This window comes from Trichechus manatus, unplaced genomic scaffold (assembly GCF_000243295.1).
Source record: "Trichechus manatus latirostris isolate Lorelei unplaced genomic scaffold, TriManLat1.0 scaffold00108, whole genome shotgun sequence".
In the NCBI taxonomy this organism is placed as follows: Eukaryota; Metazoa; Chordata; class Mammalia; order Sirenia; family Trichechidae; genus Trichechus; species Trichechus manatus.
In genome coordinates this window covers 870,281-890,564 of record NW_004444044.1, presented here as the reverse complement: position 1 = coordinate 890,564, position 20,284 = coordinate 870,281, and the positions used below count along the sequence as shown (strand labels likewise).

The following is a 20,284-nucleotide window of genomic DNA, read 5'->3' as shown; positions in this document are numbered from 1 at the left end:
ATTTATTATTGTTATATTCTGGTGTATTGACCCTTTAATCATTATGTAGTGTCCTTCCTTATCCTTTGTGGTGGATTTTACTTTAAAGTCTATTTTGCCAGAGATTAATATTGCCACTCCTGCTCTTTTTTGAGTGTTGTTTGCTTGATATATTTTTTTGTCCATCCTTTGAGTTTTAGTTTGTTTGTGTCTTTAAGTCTAAGGTGTGTCTCTTGTAGTCAGCATATAGATGGATTGAGTTTTTTAATCCAATCTGCCACTCTCTGTCTCTTTATTGCTGCATTTGGTCCATTTACATTCAGCATAATTATTGATAGGTATGAGTTTAGTGCTGTCATTTTGGTGTCTTTTTTTTGTGTGCTGTTCACAGTTTCTTTGTTCCACTTTATTTTCTGTGTTGAGTCATTTTTCTTTATGTATTTGCTTTTCATCTTTTTCATTGCTGTTGATTTTGTGTTTGCTGAGTCTTTATATGTTTCTAGTTTTTGATTTTGACTTGTAGGATTGTTAGTTTCCTTTGTGGTTACCTTAATATTTACCCCTGTTTTTCTAAGTTTATACCAGTCTTTTATTTTGTTATATCGCCTTGCCTTCCTCCCCACATGCAAAATCTATGTCTACATTTTTTAAGTCCCTCTTTTTTGTTTTAATGTTGTCATTTTTTATATATTGACATCTGTTTCCCTATTTTCAGTGTTTTAGCTTTGATTTATTTTTGTGACTTCCCTATCTCGGTTAATACCTGGTTGCTCTGTCCTGTGTTCTATTTGGTTGGTATCTGATGTTACTGATTTTCTAACTGGAGGATTCCCTTTAGTATTTCTTTTAATTTTAGTTTGGTTTTTGCAAATTACCTAAACTTCTGTTTATCTGGACATGCCCTAATTTCAGCATCATATTTGAGAGACAGTTTTGCTGGATATGTAATTCTTGGCTGACAGTTTTTTTCCTTCAAGGCTTTATATATGTCATCCCATTGCCTTCTTGCCTGCATGGTTTCTGGTGAGTAGTCTGAGTTTGTTCTTATTGACTCTTCTTTGTAGATGACTTTTCGTTTATCTCTAGCTGCTCTTAAAATTCTCTCTTTATCTTTGGTTTTGGTAAGTTTGATTTTAAAATATGTCTTGGTGACTTTCTTTTGGGATCTACCTTATGTGGGGTTCGATGAGCATCTTTGATAGATATCTTGTCATCTTTCACTGTATCAGGGAAATTTTCTACCAACAAATCTTCAACAGTTCTCTCTGTATTCTCTGTTATCCCCCCACCTCGCCCTGTTCTGGTACTCCAGTCACTCATAGATTATTCCTCTTGATAGAGTCCCACATAATTCTTAGGGTTTCTTCATTTTGTTAAATCTTTTTATCTGATTTTCCCTCAAATAAATTGGTGTCAAGTGCTTTATGTTCAATCTCACTAATGACTTCCATTGCCTCAATTCTGCTTCTATGACTTTCTATTGAGTTGTCTAATTCTGACATTTTATTGTTAATATTCTGCATTTTTGATTGCTATCTCTCTATGGATTCTTGCAACCTGTTAAATTTGTCATTATGCTCTTCTCTAATCTTTTTAATTTCCTCTATTGCATGTTCTGCATTTTGTTTAATTTCCTTCCTAATTTCTTGAAGAGTTCTGTATATTAATCTTTTGTATTCTGCCTCTGGTAATTCCAATAAATTTTCCTTCTCTGGAAAATTTCTCAATTTTTTATTTTGGGAGCTTGCTGAAGCCATCGTGGATTACCTCTTTGTGTGATTTGATGTTGACTGTTGTCTCTGAGTCATCAGTAAGTTATTGTATTTATTTATTTCATGTTTGCTTACTGTGGCCTAGCTTCTTGTTTTGTTTTGATATGCCCAAATAGGCTGCTCCTATGAGATAATTAGATTATTGTCACATTTGAAGCTCTAATGTCCTGTCACCAGGTGGTTCGATCTGTTACTAGGTATGTGAGCTCAGGAATCCACCCACTCCTCCTGGATGGATTCAGCTCAGGTGCCCAGGTAGATAGCCACCAAGTGTGTGGTGTAGGCTCTCACCTACAGTCCTAGACAGGCATGGGTGATTGGTGTAGGCACAGGCATCTGGCTGCAGTAGGGGGACACACTCTGAGCAAGGCAGGGGGCTGACGGCCGCCCCCTAGTGTCCAGGAGGATGGTGTGTTCCTGTTCCCTAGAGCGTGTAGGTGGGTGGGTTTTGCAGCTGGACTATGAGCACCTAATGTTGTTGGTTGAAAGGACTGGGTGACACCTCCTATTTATGGGCTTCTGTCACAGGTGGCTAGGTGGCATAGGTATCTACACTTCTAAGGAGCATTCTGGGTGTACTTCTTCCAAGGCAGATTTGTTCTTTCTTCTGGCATGGTATATTCAATATTTTTCACCAACACCATAATCCAAAGGCATCATTTCTTCTTCTGTCTTCCTTATTCATTGTCCAGCATTCACATGCACATGAAGTAATTGAAAATACCATGGCTTGTGTGAGGTGCATCTTAGTCCTCAAGGTGACACCTTTGCTTTTTAATACTTTAAAGACATCTTTTGCAGCAGATTTGCCCAATGCAATACGTAATTTGATTTCTTGACTTCAGTTTCCATGGGTGTTGATTATGAATGTAAGTGAAATGAAATCCTTGACAACTTCAGTATTTTCTCCATTTATCTGATGATGCCTGTTGGTCTAGTTGTGAGGATTTTGTTTTCTTTATGTTTGAGGTGTAATCCTTACTGAAGGCTGCAGTCTTTGATCTTCATCAGTAAGTGCTTCAAGTCTTCTTTCCTTTCATCAAGCGAGGGTGTGTCATCTGCATATCTCAGATTTTTAATGAGTCTTCCTCCAATTCTGATGCTGCGTTCTTCTTCATATAGTCCAACTTTCTGGATTATTTGCTCAGCATACAAGTGGATAGGTGTGGTGAAAGATTACAACCCTGACACACACGTTTACTGATTTTGAACCATGCAGTATCCCCTTGTTTGGTTCAAATGACTGCCTCTTGGTCTATGTACAAGTTCCTAATAAGCACAATTAAGTGTTCTGGAATTCCTGTTCTTCACAATGTTATCCATAATTTGTCCTGATCCACACAGTTGAATGCCTTTGCATAGTCAATAAAACACAGGTCAATATCTTTCTGATATTCTCTGCCTTCAGCCAAGATCCATCTGATAACAGCAATGATATTCCTCGTTCCATACCCTCTTCTGAATCTGGCTTGACTTTCTGGCAGTTCCCTGTTGATGTACTGCTGCTACCGTTTTTTAATTATCTTCAGCAAAACTTTACTTGTGTGTGATATTGATATTATTTGAAAATTTCGGCATTCCGTTGGATCACCTTTCTTGGGAATGGCACAAATATGTATCTCTTCCAGTCTGTCGGCCAGGTAGCTGTCTTCTGAATTTCTTGCATAGATGAGTGAGGGCTTCCAGTGTTGCATCCATTTGTTGAAACATCTCAGTCAGTATTCCATCAATTCCTGAAGCCTTATGTCTTATTTATCTAGTGCTGCTATGACAGAAATACCTCAAGTGGATGGCTTTAACAAACAGAAATGTATTCTCTCACAGTCTAGTAGGCTAGAAGTCTGAATTCAGGGTGCCAGCTCCAGGAGAAGGCTTTCTCTCTCTGGCATCTCTCCAGGAAGGTCCTTGTCATCAATTGTCCCCTGGTCTTGGAGCTTCTTAGCCCAGTGACCCCAGGTCCAAAGGACACACTCTTCTCCTGACATTACTTTCTTTGTGGTGTGAGGTCCCCTGTCTCTCTGCTTGCTTTTCTCTTTAATATCTCAAAAGAGATTGACTCAAGATACAACCTAATCTTGTAGACTGAGTCCTGCCTTATTAACATAACTGCCTCTAATCCTGCCACATTAATATCGTAGTGGTAGGATTTACAACACATAGGAAAATCACATCAGATCACAAAATGGTGGACAATTACACAATACTGGAAATCATGGCCTAGCCAATCTGACATACATTTTTGGGGGACACAATTCAATCCATAACATTGTACCCCTTGGTCCCCCAAAATTTATGTCCTTGCCACATGTAGAACAAATTAACCCCATCATATCATAGCAAAAATCTTCAATCAAGTCCCAAATCCCAAAATTCCTCTTCATCTGTGAAATCTAGAATAGAAGTTTTCTGCTTCCAAAGTACAATGGTGGAACAGGCACAAGGTAGACCTTTCCATAACAAATGGGAGGATTTGGAGGGAAAGAAGGTATAACAGGCACCAAGCAAGTCAGCAGAACACATTATATTAGCTCTCAAGGCTTGAAAATAATCCTCTGTTCTCTGAGACCCTTTAGGCAATGGCCCTACCCTCCATACTCTGGGTGTCAGCCCCACTCTCTGGATTCTGGGTGGAGATTTCTTCTTCGCACATTCCATGTTCCAATTTTTAATGGATGTTTACAGCTGTTTCTTCTCATTTTGAGTCATTCCACATCAGCAAATGAAAATTCTGAAAGCTTGACTCCATCCACATCATTAAGGTTGACTCTACTTTGACAGAAAGGAGCCCTGGTGCCACCAGCTGCTCAGCAGGGGTAAAATGTGGCAGTAGGCTTCCATAAAGATTTACAGCCTTGGAAACTCTATTTGGCGGTTCTACTCTGCCTTACCGGGTCACTATGAGTCAGCATCGACTTCACGGCAGTGAGTTTGGGTTTTGGTTATCTACTTCGAGGAGCAGCTCTTCGCCAGTTGTATTCTGAGTGCCTTCCAACCTGAGGGATTCATCTTCCGGCACTATATCAGATAATGTTCTGCTGCTATTTATAAGGTTTTCACTGACCAATTTTTTTTGGAAGTAGATGTCTTAGTCTGGAGGCTCCGCTGAAACCTGTCCACAATGGGTGACTCTACTGGTATTTGAAATACTGGTAGCATAGCTTCCAGCATCACAGCAACATACAAGCCACCACGGTACGAAAAACTGATGGATGAGTGTGGAATAAATATTTAATATTCCAATTACTATTGCTGCATAACAAAATGCCCCAAAATATAGTGGCTTAAAATAAGAACTACAATGGCTTTATTATCTCTCATGATGTGTACGGGTCTGAAATTCAGGAAGGGCCCATCTGAGCAGTTCTTTCTCATAGTCTTTCATATGGTTCCAGTGAGACAATGGCGATATGTGGGACACTGGGTGGCTGGAGCATCTGGGACTAGTTTGGCATCTTTCTCTTCTCATATTTCATCACCTCTCCATGTGGTCTATCTGGCTTGGCTAGTTTGGGCTTCCTCACAATATGGTTGCCTCAGGGCAGCTGGACTGCTTACATATGGCTGAAGTCTTCAAGAACAAATATTCTAGTGGGCTAAGTGGAAGTTGCAAGGTCTTTTATGATCTAGCCTTGGAAGTTATATAGAGTCACTTCTGACATATTGGATTGGTTAAAACACCTTGAAACCTCACCCAGTTTGAAGGGGAAGGTAATATAAACCCCACTTCTTGGTGGGAGGATTGTCAAAGTCACATTGGAAGAAGAGCATAGGATGGGAGATATTGTTGTAGCCAACTTTGGAAAATGCAATCTGCCACACTTAATTTTACCCATGTGGCCTTTTCTCCTTCATTGGAGAGATGTAAATCCGTGATTAGTTTCATGATTAAAGTACTTTTTGTGCAATGCTTATTAAAGGTTCAAAATATCAGCATAAAATAACTGTCTTTACTGGAGGAGGCAACCAGATAGATTTTCCAAAGGTCGTGCTGAAAATGAGTGGTAGTTTGATAATTATTCTGATGAATTTCTCAAGGCTAAAGGCAAATACTTCTTTTTCCTTGTTGTTTTCTTTGATTTCCTCAGTGAGAAATTATTTTATCTTCTTCTAAACCCCATGAGAATTTCACCTATTTCTCCTGTTGAGCTCCTCATTGTCCATTTTGTGTAAGAAATGAAATCAGGTATCTAGAGTTCCTGGCATATGCCAAGTACACCATAAATGGTAGCTATTATCATTAAAGCTATTTTTATATATCTGTAAGTAGCCTTGGTGGTGCAACCGTTAAGCGCTTGGCTGCTAACTGAAAGGTGGTTGGTTGGCACCCACCAGCCATCAGCAGGAGAAAAGACCTGGTGATCTGCTCTCACAAAGACTACAGACTAAGAAACCCTCTGAGGCAGTTCTACCCTGTCCTATGGGGCTGCTGAGTTGACGGTACACAACAACAACAAACGTATGAGTTCTTACCTCCCTCTCCCCTGGTGAACTCCAATTCATTCAGAAGTTAATTCTGAACTCTCAAGCAGAATTTTTTTTTTTCTTCCTGATTTTATATTAATTAAAATCTAAAAGCCAGTGATCATGCATAAACTGTATCTCATTACTTGGCATTTCTGAAGAAGCTATTCCACAGAGGGGAGTTTTTCAGGTAACTTGGGCTTACTAACAATTTACAACACTGTCTTAATCTTAACCCTTTTCAGTGGAATATTTTCTTAAATGTATGACATACACTTATAATTTTAAGCAGATTTTGTGCTTTTTAGGCTGCAACAATGGGCTCAACCATAGCAACGATTGTGAGGATGGCACAGGACTGGGCAGTGTTTTGTTCTGTTGTACATAGAGTCACTATGAGTTGACTAGATGGCACCTAACATCAAGTTTCTTGACAATATGGTGTCAGCTCGACAAACTGTGCTGTATTCAAAGGTGCCTCCAGGGGCCATTAGATACATATAGGCTGTTTGTTCCTAATCTGCTGCAGTGTTTTTAAGTCGGTTAGGAGCTCTTTCTTCTTTCCCTCACATTTGGAATGTTCACGGGTCATTTCTTGCTGCTGCCAGGATATCTGCAGCAGCTCTGGCTCCTTCTTTGGAGAAATTAGATAATAAATTGTGTAAAAAATCTGTCTATGATAGGAGAATGTAGTGTATGAGTTAAGGCCTCAGAGACTCTTAGTTATCTAGTGCTGCTGTAAGAGAAATACCACAAGTGAGTGGCTTTAACCAACAGAAGTGCATTTTTGCACAATTAGGCTAGAAGTCTGAATTCAGGGCACTGGCTCTAGAGGAAAGCATTCTTTCTCTGTTGGCTCTGGGGGAAGGCCCTTGTCTCTTTTCAGCTTCTGTTCCTCGTGTCCTTGGTGATCTTCACCTGACATGGCATCTATCTTCCCCATCTCTGCTTGCTTCTCTGTGCCTAATCTGCTCACTTTATATCTCAAAGGTGATTGTTTAAAACACACCCTACACAGATATGGCCTCATTAACGTAACAAAGAAAATCCTGATCCCAAATGCATTACATCCACAGTATAGGAGTTAGGATTTACAGCACATGTTTTTGGGGGACACAATTTAATCCATGACAGGCTCTCTTATGAAGAAGGGTATAAGCTAATTTTTATTTGATTTTAAATGAGACAATAAAATAAAGGTAATAATATTAATAATAATGATGATTATGCCAGTTTTGTGGTTTGAATATTGTTTGTTCTTAAAAATAGCACTATAAGGTACAGTAACCCATTGTAAAAATTACATTTGGTCAATGTAATGTTTTAAATGAAAACATAGAGCTGTTCTGAAATTTTAAGTTTACTTATATTCTTACCATACAGTCCAATTTTGTTATATTTCTTTATATTTATTTTCTATGTGCAAATTTTATTTTGCATATGGTTGTGATAACACTGAATAATACTTTTGATTAAAGATTTAAATATACCTATTTTTCTTTAAAAGTATAAACCATGTCAAAAATAATGTGCTATTATTTACTTAACCACCACCCTGCTGTTGTACCATTTTATTTGTCTCTAAAATTTTACTGTCACAATAAAATACGCATGAACTCCTTTTTGCAAAATCGTGTTTTTATTTGTTTAGTAGAGTTTCAAAAGTGGAAATTCTGTGTTAAAGTCTATGAACATTTTTGGGGGGAAGGAGTTTTGTTAATATATGTTGCAAAATTGGAGCATATATATTTTTATTTCTCTTGTTATTTATTTTAATAACATTGTATTGTGGTTTTGTTGAAAGTTTACACTGCAAGTTAAGTTCTCTTTTAGCAATTTCTACACAAATTGATGAAGACATTGGTTACATTTTACACATTGTGTCAACATTCTCATTAATTGTGTTCTGGTTGTTCCATTTCCAGTACTCTAGTTTCCCTGCCCCCTTTATTTCTCATCTTTGCTGTGAATTAAATGTTGACCTTTTGGACTCATACAGGTGTTTCTTTTAGTAGAGGTCCGATCTAACAGGTAATATCCTTTATTTTGTGTGTCACCCTGCTTTTCTGTTAGAAGGTGATCTCAGGGGTCAGTTTCGGTTCAAGGTTTAAAGAGCGTCTCCGGGCGATAGTCTCAGGAAGTCCTCTGGCCTCAGGAGATCCAGTTAGTGTGGCCATTTTTAAGAATTTTAGTTTTATTCTGTCTTTTTCTCCAATTCTAATCAGGATCATCTATTGTGTTCCCTGATGGATCGGTCAGTGGTGGTAGCCTGACACTATCTAGTTGTTCTGGTCTCAGGATAGTTGAGGTTGTGGCTCATGTAGGCTATCAGTCTTGTGTACTTATTTCTTTTCTGAGATTTTTGTTACCTTTTACTCTTTTGCTCCTGATGAGTAGAGACCAATAACTGTATCTTAGATGGCCACTGGCAAGCTTTTAAGACCCCAGGTGCTACTCATTTGACTAGGATGCAGAACATGATCTTTGTGAGCTATGTTAGGCCAATTGACTGAGTTGTCCCATGAGACTATGGTCCTAAGCCTTCAAACCCAGAAAACTGATCTCAGAAGGTGTTTGGTTGTGTCTGAGGAGTATCTGTAGTTGTGCCTTAAATGAGTATATGTGTCTGCCTATACATATCTGTATTTACACGTACATGTAGATAAGTCTATTTGTTCTCACGTAAGTCTACACCTGTACCTACCTGTATACGTATATGCCTAGACTCATTCTTATGTGATCCTAGACTCGTTTTTTGTACTTTGTTGGATTTGTTGCCTTCTTATATATGTCAAATTTTTTGGTACAGGCATCCTTTTCTCATGAGTGCTTCTCAACAGCATCATTTCTTTGGTCATGCTATGCTTCCTGTACCCATATTTGGTGCTACTTTTCCCATCACCAAAAATAACAAGTATTTATGATCTAAAGCATGTTTCCCCCTTCCTTCCCTCCTCCCTCTGGTAACCACCATTGAACATTAGTTTCTTTATATATGTCTATGCTTGTCTTCTTATAAAAGAGGGATCGTATAATATTTGTCCTTACGTGCTTGACTTATTTTACTTAGCATTATGTCCTCCAGGCCCATTCATGTTATAATATGTTTCGCAGACTCATTATTGTTCTTTATGGTTGCGTAATATTCCATTGTATGTATTAGAGCATATATTTTAGATAAGCAATATGAAACACGTCCAAGGTGACATGGTTGGCCAGCTTAATAAAAACAAAAGATATCACTACAACGTATTCTGGTGACTCTTCGCACTTTTGTTTGCTCACTTTCTCGTTCTCCTGTATAGTCCAAAGGTTTGAGGTTCTGGAACAGTGATCTCTAGAGAAGTGAGATACAATTTTACAAAAACCACCATGTTATGCTTTGGCATCTTGGCCCCTCTTAAACAAATCAATAAGAGACCATCTAATATTGAGGAGATATATAATTTTTACTTTTCTCTCCTCTACCGTAAGAAATGAGATTAACTTTTTCTGTTACTACCATATTTCTTTGATGATTTTTTTTTCTGATTACAGCTAGAACCCATCAGAAAATATGCCAGAGAAATATCTTTGAGGCATCATCATTTATGTGAAATTGGGACTAAATTCAATCACAGAGTAGCAAAAGCAGTGTAAGTTACCTTTTCAGACTTGTGACTTTTATTGCTGTGGGTTCACATCTTTTGATTAAACCCATTTGAAAACCATTTATCCTTCATTTAATAATGCCTCTTCATACACACCAGGGATTCTAAGGGGTTCATTTCAGTTGGAACACTTGCTGATAATTTATGTTTCTAACAATTGTCTGCTGAGAATTTGCATTTCTAAGAAGTTTTACATCACAATCACTTGGAGATCTTGTTAAAATGTAGGTTCTGATTCAGTACATCTGGGATGGAAATCCAAATTCTCAGTGGGGGTTTGAACTGAAATGAACCTGTTTGAAGCCCTGATACAAACGTGGCCCCATTCTCTACACCTATGCTGTTTACGGAGCCCTGGTGGCATAGTGGTTATGAGCTTGGCTGCTAACCAAAAGGTCAGCGGTTCAAATCCACCAGCTGCTTCTTGGAAACTCTATGGGGCAGTTCTACTCTGTCCTGTAGAGTTACTATGAGTCGGAACCGACTTGATGGCATCTAACAACAACAAAAATGCTGCAGCACCTAACAACAACAGTACTGTTTACCTGGTGAATCGGGAATGTAGGACTGTAGATGAAAACGCATAATCCTCAATTCCTCCATTATCTCTTACCTCAATTTTGGCCACCCCTCAAATCCCTTAGGCTCTTCCCCAGTGCAGAGAAGTATCTGGACATTCAGATGCAGGCACTTACTGGATTGTTCTTCATGCTAATGCGTAAAGGACAAAAATATTTTTTTATCGTGGAAGATAGAAAATATATTAGCTCCAACACCATGTAGAACAGAAAAAATAAGTGATTTTTTTTTGGGTGGAAATGGAGGAGTGTGGGGTAGGAGTAGAATCCGATGTTAATCAGTGTGCCTATTTCTTGGTCTAGATTATGTTTCTGTCTAAGTTGACCTCTGAAGATAGGTGTCTTACTTATATTACCTTCTTTCCCAATTTTGGAGCCCTGGTGGTGCAATGGTTAAAAGCTATGGGGAGCTATAGCTGCTAACCAAAAAGGTTGGCAGTTCAAATCCACCAGTGGCTCCTGGGAAACCCTATGGGGCAGTTCTACGCTGTCCTATAGGGTCGCTATGAGTCGGAATCGACTTGCCGGCAACAGGTTTGGTTTTGGTTTTTGGTTTTCCCAAATTAGGACAAGATTGGGCTGTCTGGAGCTCAGTTTTCCTCACAGGGCAGGCCCATTCTCCCTATTTTCAGGAAGAGTTCAGGGATGTTGATCAGGTATCAACAGAGCCAGGGGAGACCAAAGTCTATTATATAATTTCTGTCTTTATAAGGAATAGTTTTACCTAGGAAAGTCAGGTCAGATAAATTCCCAAGATTAGTCAGCAAGAAATCTGGAGACTGGAACATAAACTCTTACATTTCCTTACCTATCTAAGCAACTCAACTTCTTCAAGGAATAATTTAAATTATGAAAATGACCATATTTTGCATGATTATGAATTGAATTATGCTTGCTTTGTGACTTTGATCTTTGTGTGGCTCTGGGTACTATTTTTGAAGAAATAGAATGCATTTATAATACATTTCACATTTGAAAATGTATTTCTATTCTTTTGAAACTAGAGCTAATTTTGAGAAGAATTGAATTTGAACTACTTGGAAAATGAATTTATTTATTTTTCTTTCCAGGGAATTAGTTCTGCTGACTAAAAAAGAACTTAAAGCTAACTTTTCTGAAATTGCCAAACTGACCGTGGATATTAAAAATTTGCATGAGACCTGTTGTGAAGGAAATACAGTAGAATGTGTGTTTGGCAGGGTAAGATTCTCTTTTTTCTTAAAACTCATTTCAGCCTTTACAAATGTATATTTCTTAAATAAAGGCGGCAGTAGTATAATAAATTTAAAAAAGTAAGTGTCATTTCTCAATATTACTTGTAGAATATTGTTTACCCTCCCTCTCTTCCCAACTCATGCATCAGTTTCCCCCTTCTTCCCTCCTTCTTGCTTTCCTCTCTTCTTCCCATTTTTCCTTCCTTCCCTCCCTCCCTTCCCTGTCCTTCAGATTATTCCACTATTCTGTGAATTTTTAGAGCTGGCTTCTAGTTTCCTTCTGAATTAACACTTTATTTCATTCATCTTTAAGTCTTTTGCAGAATCTCAAGAATAGCAACTGACATGCCCAGGCCACATCAGCCTGAGAAGAAGTGGAAGTGATCAAAGACAAATGCCTAGTATCAGGGAACATGGGGAGTAGGGGCAGGGACAGCATGAAACTCACCTGCCCCGCATTTAAATATAAAGTCCCCAAATCCAAAGAGGGAAAACATAGTAACTATCAAAAATCTGAAAAGGCTTTAGTTAAGTCACAAGTTATAAGTTATGTATCCATTCATTCTGCAAATTGAAAATTGAATACTTTTCATCATGATTTAAAAAGAAAAGCAGAAACAAACTAAAACTAATATCCCCATTTCATGTCAGACCGCTGACTCTATGGGCAAAAAACCCAAACCCGACAATTTTAGTCCTATTACACAACAGATTAAGGGATGTGGGTAGCAATAGTAATTAAAATGCAAAATCATTGACTAGAGCACTCAACAGAATTCCTAGAATTCCAAGTCCTAAAATCTCTCCTTCTCTGGCACAAAGAGTTATGATTCAAGCATAGCTTTTCCTTGGTAGCTATTTGAGTTGCCACTTCAGTGTCGCTTTCAGCGCCATCACTGAGTAAAGGGGCAGCCACCACTGCCAATCCCATCCTCCAGTTGGACAATTTAAAGTTGCTCCTTGGTTTGCTGTTTTTGCAAGCCAAGAATCTCAGATGGTGCTGGAGGGAATACTATGCTGCATTCTTCGAAGGAGTGCTAGCTCTTCGGGACAGGTTGTCAGAATCCTATTTGCATGAAGATTAGGTAAAATTGAGGAAAAAGTACAAGGATCTTTGAGGATTCATGGAATCCACTTTACTTAAACAAAATCTCTAAGATCCTGCAGCATAGTAACAATACTTATGCCAAACCAGAAACTCCAAAACTGCTCCCACTGTAATCTGGACTACAACAGGAATGCCAGAATAACCTACGTTATTTAATTGTATTGACTAGTCTTCACAATGTTAAACAACTGCAGGTTGTTCTGGCATTCTTGTCTTAGTCCAGCCTATAATGGGAACAGATTTAGAGTTATTGGTTTGACAAAGATATTGTTTATGTGCTAACAGATTTCTAATGTTATTTTAGAGGTGTTTTTGTTTTGTTTTTAATTAGAATGGATTCCAAACATAATTTTTTTTGTCATTTTAGGATGAGCATTTTTCATTTCTATCTTTTGACTTATTCATTGGCAAATTATATTAAAAGATTTATTATTTTTTTTTACTGTGCTTTAGGTGAAAGTTTACAGCTCAAGTTAATTTCCCATACAAAAATTTATACACATATTGTTATATGACACCATTTGCAATCTCTATAATGTGACAGCACACTCCCCCTTTCCACTTGGTTTTCCTGTGTCCATTCAACCAGCGCCTGTCCCTTCCTGCCTTCTCATTCTGCCTCTGGACAGGAGCCGCCAGTTTGGTCTTGTGTATCTGCTTGAACTAAGAAGCACCCTCTTCATGAGTATTATTTTATGTTTTATAGTCCAGTCTAATCTTTGTCTGAAGTGTGAGCTTCAGGAATGGTTTTAGTTCTGGGTTGACAGAGTGTCTGGGGGCCATGGTTTCGAGGGTTCCTCCAGTCTCAGTCAGACCATTAAGTCTGGTCTTTTTATGGGAATTTAAGTTCTGCTCCACAGTTTTCTTCTGCTCTGTCAGGGACTCTCTGTTGTGTTCCTTGTTAGGGCAGTCATTGGTGCTGGCTGGGCACCGTCTAGTTCTTCTGGTCTCAGGCTGATGAAGTTGCTGGTTTATGTGGCCCTTTTTTCTCTTGGGCTAATATTTTCATTGTGTCTTTGGTGTTCTTCATTCTCCTTTTCTCCAAGTGAGTTGGGACCAATTGATGTGTCTTAAATGGCCGCTCACAAGCATTTTAAGACCCCAGATGCCACTCACCAAAGTGGGATGCAGAACATTTTCTTAATAAGCTTTGTTATGCCAATTGACCTAGATGTCCCCCAAGACCATGGTCCCTAGACCCCATCCACTGCTACTCTGTCCCTCAAAGTGTTCTTAATTTTCCAACTTTATATTCCTCAAGTCAATTCCATTTTACTATATCTCTAGACATGATTGATACACACACACACACACACATATATATATATATATATATATACAATTTAAAAATTTGCATTTATGTTTAGATGTGAGAATGGTCTATAATTTTATTTTTTGGCACATTCTTTGTCAGGTTTTGGTATCAGCTATGCTAATTTCCAACAAATGAATAAATAAATTAGAACTTATTTTGCTTTTCAAGTCTCTGAAATAATGTAAATAATAGTAAGAATTATCTGTTTTTTGAAAGTTTGAAAGAATCGCCCATGAAACTGTAAGGATTCAGTACCTGTTTTGGGGTGAGGGATGAAGGGGAATGGAGGTGGATATTAGTCTGATATTTCTTGTTAGTGGTGTATTGTGATGGTTTACTTTGTCTGTCAGTTTTGATAATATATATTTTCTTAAAAAGCCTCTTCATCAGTATTTTTTCATTTAGGAATATAGAGTTATATATAATAGCATTTGATAATTAAAAACATCACCAATTATGTAATTTCACCTCTTTTTTTCTCATGGATTTCATTTCTCTTGTAATTATTTAGCCTTGCCAAGGTATTATCTAATTTACTAAATAAACTTTTCCAATACAAAGTTCTTGAACTTATTTATCAGTCCTACTGAGTTTCACTCTTAATTTTATTGTCTCCTCAGATTTGTTTGATTGCTTTTATCCCAGTTGTTTTCTTAATTTATTTATAGTCATTCTTTTAAAATAATTTTGTTAATAGTAATTACTTAACTATCATTTATTTTATATTTTCCACTGTTTATTTTATTATACCGATTTACTTCTCTTTTGATTAGAGAATTTCTCATAATGCTTTAAGGAAGGGCGTAATGGATTGCATGCATTTGAGTTGTGTGTCTTAGAAAATTGTCTGTTTTTATCAGTGCTAATTATACTTTACCAGACTGCTTCAAAACATCACACCAACTCACAAAGCAAATATGTTATAATGGATATTAATTCTTAATACTAAAAAAAACCATTGTCATCCAGTCGATTCCAACTCATAGCGACCCTATAGGACAGAACAGAACTGCCCCATAGGGTTTCCAAGGAGCGGCTGGTGAATTCAAACTGTCCACCTTTTGGTTAGCAGCCTGAGCTTGTAACCACTAATACAGTTTAACAGTTAATTGTATCACTCACTTAACATAGTTTAATTTTATGTGGTAAGGTTCTCTGTTTTCTGACTTCAAGGCATTATAGGAACAACATTCTATGGTTGTGTAATAATTACTATGATACTAACATTTTTGAAATCTCTCTGTGTGCCAAGCAGTAATTCTGAACACTTTATTTATCAAACACTTTTAAGCACTTACTGTGTGCCAGGCTCTGTTTTTAATGGAAGTCACACTGCTAGAAAGTGGCAGAGATAAGATTAGAGCGCAGGACATCTGCCAACCACTGCACTAATTTATTTTTCCAATGATGACTGCGAAGGTGCTGTCTAGAAGATAATAGATGGGGGGAGAATTTTTTTGTCTTCTTGGAATGCCTGTATCCTCAGTTTCTTTTGTCAATTTTCACCTTCTCTCCTGTATTTTCAATTTTTTCTACTGGCTGTTTCCCTTCAGAATAGAAACATATCAAGTCTAAGTCTTCTAGTTTGTATTTGTGTGTGTGTGCTTGTGTGTGTACCCTATGTTCCTAGGTGCCCTCTCCGCTACAGCCCAAATTGTTCTCTCTCTTTCCTGTCAAACCTTCTAAAAGAGCAATTAGTATGAATTGTCCCTATTTCCTTAACCTCCTGTTTGCTTCTCGCTGACAGTTACCCGGCATGGGCCTCACCACTGAAGCTGCTATTGGTGAAGCTGCCAATGAGGCCCCAAAAAGGCAATTTCAATGCATTCTTTACCCCAAGTATCATTTGAAATTTGAGATATTTTACACCAATATCTCCTCATTAGGAGTTTGTACTTTTTTGGCGCTCCAGACACTGCTCTGTTCCTGTCTCCTTCCCACATCCTGGCTTTCTAGTCTCAGTTTCATCGTGAGCTCCTTGTCCTCCAACTGCCCTTGAAAAATTGGTTTTCCCTACAGTTCTGTGCTTGGTTCTTTTCCTTTCTTACTTTACACATGCTACCAGAGATGGCTAGCCCCCATCAAGGATTTAGGTTCCCTTACCACAGTGCAGAACAGTTGCTGGGTCGGGGACTGAATTTCCCTGCCTGTCTCACAACAGCCTAATGGAGTGTGCCTGGAAGTGATTTATGCCATTTCTAGGCCTGGCCCCTAAAACACTCCTGGGATTTCCTCCAACATCCTCAGTTCCTGGCTAGATTTTAATGCTGAGGGCAATATTGAAAGCCAAAGAGTAAAGATGAAAGAACCTGTCAGGCCATTTCGCAGAACTATTGCCTGGAGGAGATAACCCCTCCCCTCTCCAGTAGGACTTTATTGAGAGAAATAAACTGATTTGATAAGCCCCTGAGAGTGTGCTACTTGCTTAATTAATGTACACTTTCTCCCTTATCAATTTCATCCTGACCCCGTAATGTAGCTACAATTGACCACTCTCAGATCTAGACTTCTAGCCCACTCTTCTTTCCTGAGCCCTTAATCTATACCCCTAAATGCTTACAGGAAATCCCCATATAGGTGTCTCATCCCATTGCCGTGGGGTCGATTTCGAGTCATGGCGACCCTATAGGACAAAGTAGAACTGCCCCACAGGGTTTACAAGGCGTATTACAGAAGTAATTGCCACATCTTTCTCTCGTGGAGCCGCTGGAGGGTTTGAACCAGCAACATTTCGGTTAGCAGCCCAGCACTTAACCGCTGCACCACCAGGATTCCTCAGAGGCCTCAAAATCATCTTAAACTCTGTATTTTGACAATGAGCTCCTTGGCTTCTCTCTCCAGTTGCCCTCCCCAAATCTATTCTTTCTCTTGAATATCAATTTCAGTAAAATGTGGTACCATTGACCCAGTCCCCCATATCATCCTAGATTCTTCTTTCTCACTCCCCCTTACCCCTAACCTTATTATAATTTATTAAAATCTTGTTAATTCTGTGTCTCAGTGGTGCTTAAGTGTACCCAGTGACTGCTTTGGTTCTTAACCTCGTCATCTGTTGTCTAATTTTTCTCAAAATCCTCCAAATATGCCGCTATATAACGTTTCCAAATATGTCATGCTCTCTCACCTCTAAGATTCTTCATATATAAAAACTGATTCTAGAATGCCTTTCCTACTCATCTGCTCACAACTTACTTCTACTTGTCTTTCCAGACCCAGCTCTTTCAGGATCTTCACTCTGACCTCCATCCTGGCCGGACAATATCTTCTTCTCCCTAAGCATCACGTGTGCACTTGTGTTAAAGCTTCTATTATGATGCATTATTATTATCATTATTCCTTTAGTTATTTGACTCTCCAATTAGATTGTGAGTTCCTCATTTTTATTTTTTCTTTAAATATTTGACTCTCCAACTAGATTGTGAGTTCCTTAAGTACAGAGACTGGTTTATTCACACACACACACATATTTATTTGTGTGTAAGTGTGTATAAATAAATATGTATATGTGTGTGCGGAGATGTATCGTGTATAGTAAGTGAACAAATTGTGATATGATTCAGAGACAAAATGCTTCCTGAACTGGGAGTCCAAAACAATAACAATAGCAACACAATAAAACCCTTCACTTATATTTTGTTGAGGTAAACAGGGAAACAATAACAATCTGTTTTCCCTTATGTTCTGTAAAAGATGTTAAAAGAGCTTGTGACACTTGGTAAGATCAAATGGAAAACTTTTCCTCATTCGAGTGAGTCACTATAAATGACCTTTTTAATCTCCCAGTATGCCACAGATAAAACAATCTAGGTACTAAATTCTTTCTCTGGTTTTCTCCTGCTAATAAAAATAAATACGTTCAGAGTGAAACAGTTAAAAATAACTGCTCCACTTTATGTTTTCTAGAGCCAGCTTATGAACTATACCTGCTCTAAACAGGCTATCTTACCCAGCAGAATTACTAAGTGCTGTGAGCAGCCAGAGCCATTTCGAGGGGAATGCATTATCACCTCAGAAAATGATGACAAACCTGACCTCTCATCCCTGCCACTCAGCAGGTTTACCGAAGACAGATTTGTATGCAAACAATTCACTGACAAGCAAGACGACTTTCTACAAGAGTAATATAGCTTTTCATAAAATCTTAGTAATGAATATTGCATTTATGAATTCTTTGGGAGGGATTGCGAACTTAAATGATGACAGGTGCCAACAATGACACAAATGATTGACTGAGAACTGTGGCCAAGAGGTTATGCTCTGTGAAGTCCAAAGCTGGCACCTCCAGCTGATTGTTGCCATATGTGAATGCAGGCCTTGAGAGAAGCTGGAAATCTCTTGATTTTTTATTTTTATTTTTTTATTGTTGTGGTTTAAGTGAAGTTAGTTGATTTTTTAAATGTTAACAACTACTGTAGGAATTTTAAAGAACAGAGAGAGGACCAAGTATTAACAAATTTTGTTTTAAGGCACTTAGAGATGAGCAAGAGCTTAGGATTGGCATCTGGTCAGCTTTTCTATTCTAATCAATTTAATGTTGCTGTTGTTGTTAGGTGCCGTTGAGTCAGTTCCAACTCATATTGATCCTATGCACAACAGAATAAAACACTGCCTGATTCTGCGCCATCCTCACAATTGTTTAGCTTGAGCCTATTGTTGCAGCCACTGTGTCAATTCATCTCGTTGAGGGTCTTCCTCTCTTTTGCCTGACCCTCTACTTTACTAAGCCTGATGTCCTCTTCTCCAGGGACTGGTCCCTCCTGATAACATGTCCAAAGTACATGATATGAAATCTCACCATCCTCACTTCTAAAAGGAACATTCTGGCTCTGCTTCTTCCAAGACAGATTTGTTCATTCTTCTGGCAGTCCATGGTATATTCAGTATTGTTCGCCAACATCACAATTCAAATGCATCAATTCTTCTTCTGTCTTCCTTATTCAATTTAATACCTACTACTAAACCTATTGGACATGAGGCACTTACTGATGAAGATCAAAGACTATAGCCTTCGGTATAGATTACACCTTAACATAAGGAAAACAAAAATCCCCACAACTGGGCCAATAAGCAACATCATGATAAACAGAGAAACTGTTGAAGTTGTCAAGGATTTCATTTTACTTGGATTGACAATCAACACCCATGGAAGAAATCAAACCACATATTGCATTGGGCAAATCTGCTGCAAAAGACCTCTTTAAAGTGTTAAAAAACAAAGATATCACTTTGAGGACTAAGGTGCACCTGACCCAAGCCATGGTATTTTCAATTGCCTCATATGCATACAAAAGCTGGACAATGAATAAGAAGACCGAAAAAGAATTGATGCATTTGAATTATGGTGTTGACAAAGAATCCTGAATATACCATGGACTGCCAGAAGAACAAACAAATCTGTCTTGAAGAAGTACAGCCTTGGAAGTGCGGATGGCGAGACTTCGTCTCACATACTTTGGACATGCTATCAAAAAGGACCAGTCCTTGGAGAAGGACATCATGCTTGGTAAAGTAGAGGGTCAGTGAAAAAGAAGAAGACCCTTTACGAGATGGATTGACACAATGGCTGCAATGATGGGCTCAAACATAGCAATGATTGTGAGGGCGGTGCAGGACCGGCCAGTGTTTCGTTCTGTTGTACATAGAGTCGCTATGAGTCAGAACCAACTTGACAGCATCTAACAACAACAACATCAACAATCAAACCTATAGGATTCCCTGGTGGTATAAACTGTTAATGTGCTCTACTACTAACTGAAAGGTCGGTGGCTCGAATCCATCCAGAAGTTCCTTGGAAGAAAGTCCTGGTAATTTACTTCCAAAAAATCAGCCATTGAAAACTCTATGGAGTACAGCTCTACTCTGACACACATGAAGTTGACATAAATTAGAGTCAACTCAACAGCAACTAGTTTTTACCAAACACATGGTGTGGCATTTGAAGTTTAGAGAGATGGACTATGAACATTTCTGATGTCCGTTCAGAAGTGCATATCAATTTGTATGTAAGGCAAATTGATTTCAGCATATAATATTAAGACAATGTTGCTATGTGATTGAAATATTTTCAAATTCACTTTGTGAAGAATTATTGGGAACAGCTAAATTTCAACATCTTATAAGAATTTGCATTTCCCTCGAAGTTCTTTGGAGAATAACACTAGTTATGTTTCTGAAATTATGTGTGATACTGACTTACAATAGTAGATG

At 38.3% G+C, this 20,284-nt stretch overlaps 1 protein-coding gene across 1 annotated transcript in view; it reads left to right on the top strand.

Annotated features, from left to right (window-relative positions):
• The window catches only part of LOC101347696 (alpha-fetoprotein-like), a 54,886-nt gene that overhangs the window by 13,216 nt on the left and 21,386 nt on the right, over nucleotides 1-20,284 (top strand). Inside the window, exons 6-8 of the mRNA XM_023737812.1 lie at nucleotides 9,750-9,847; nucleotides 11,511-11,640; nucleotides 17,981-18,195. Coding sequence (XP_023593580.1) covers nucleotides 9,750-9,847; nucleotides 11,511-11,640; nucleotides 17,981-18,195 — 443 coding nt within the window. The remainder of the gene's footprint in view (nucleotides 1-9,749; nucleotides 9,848-11,510; nucleotides 11,641-17,980; nucleotides 18,196-20,284) is intronic.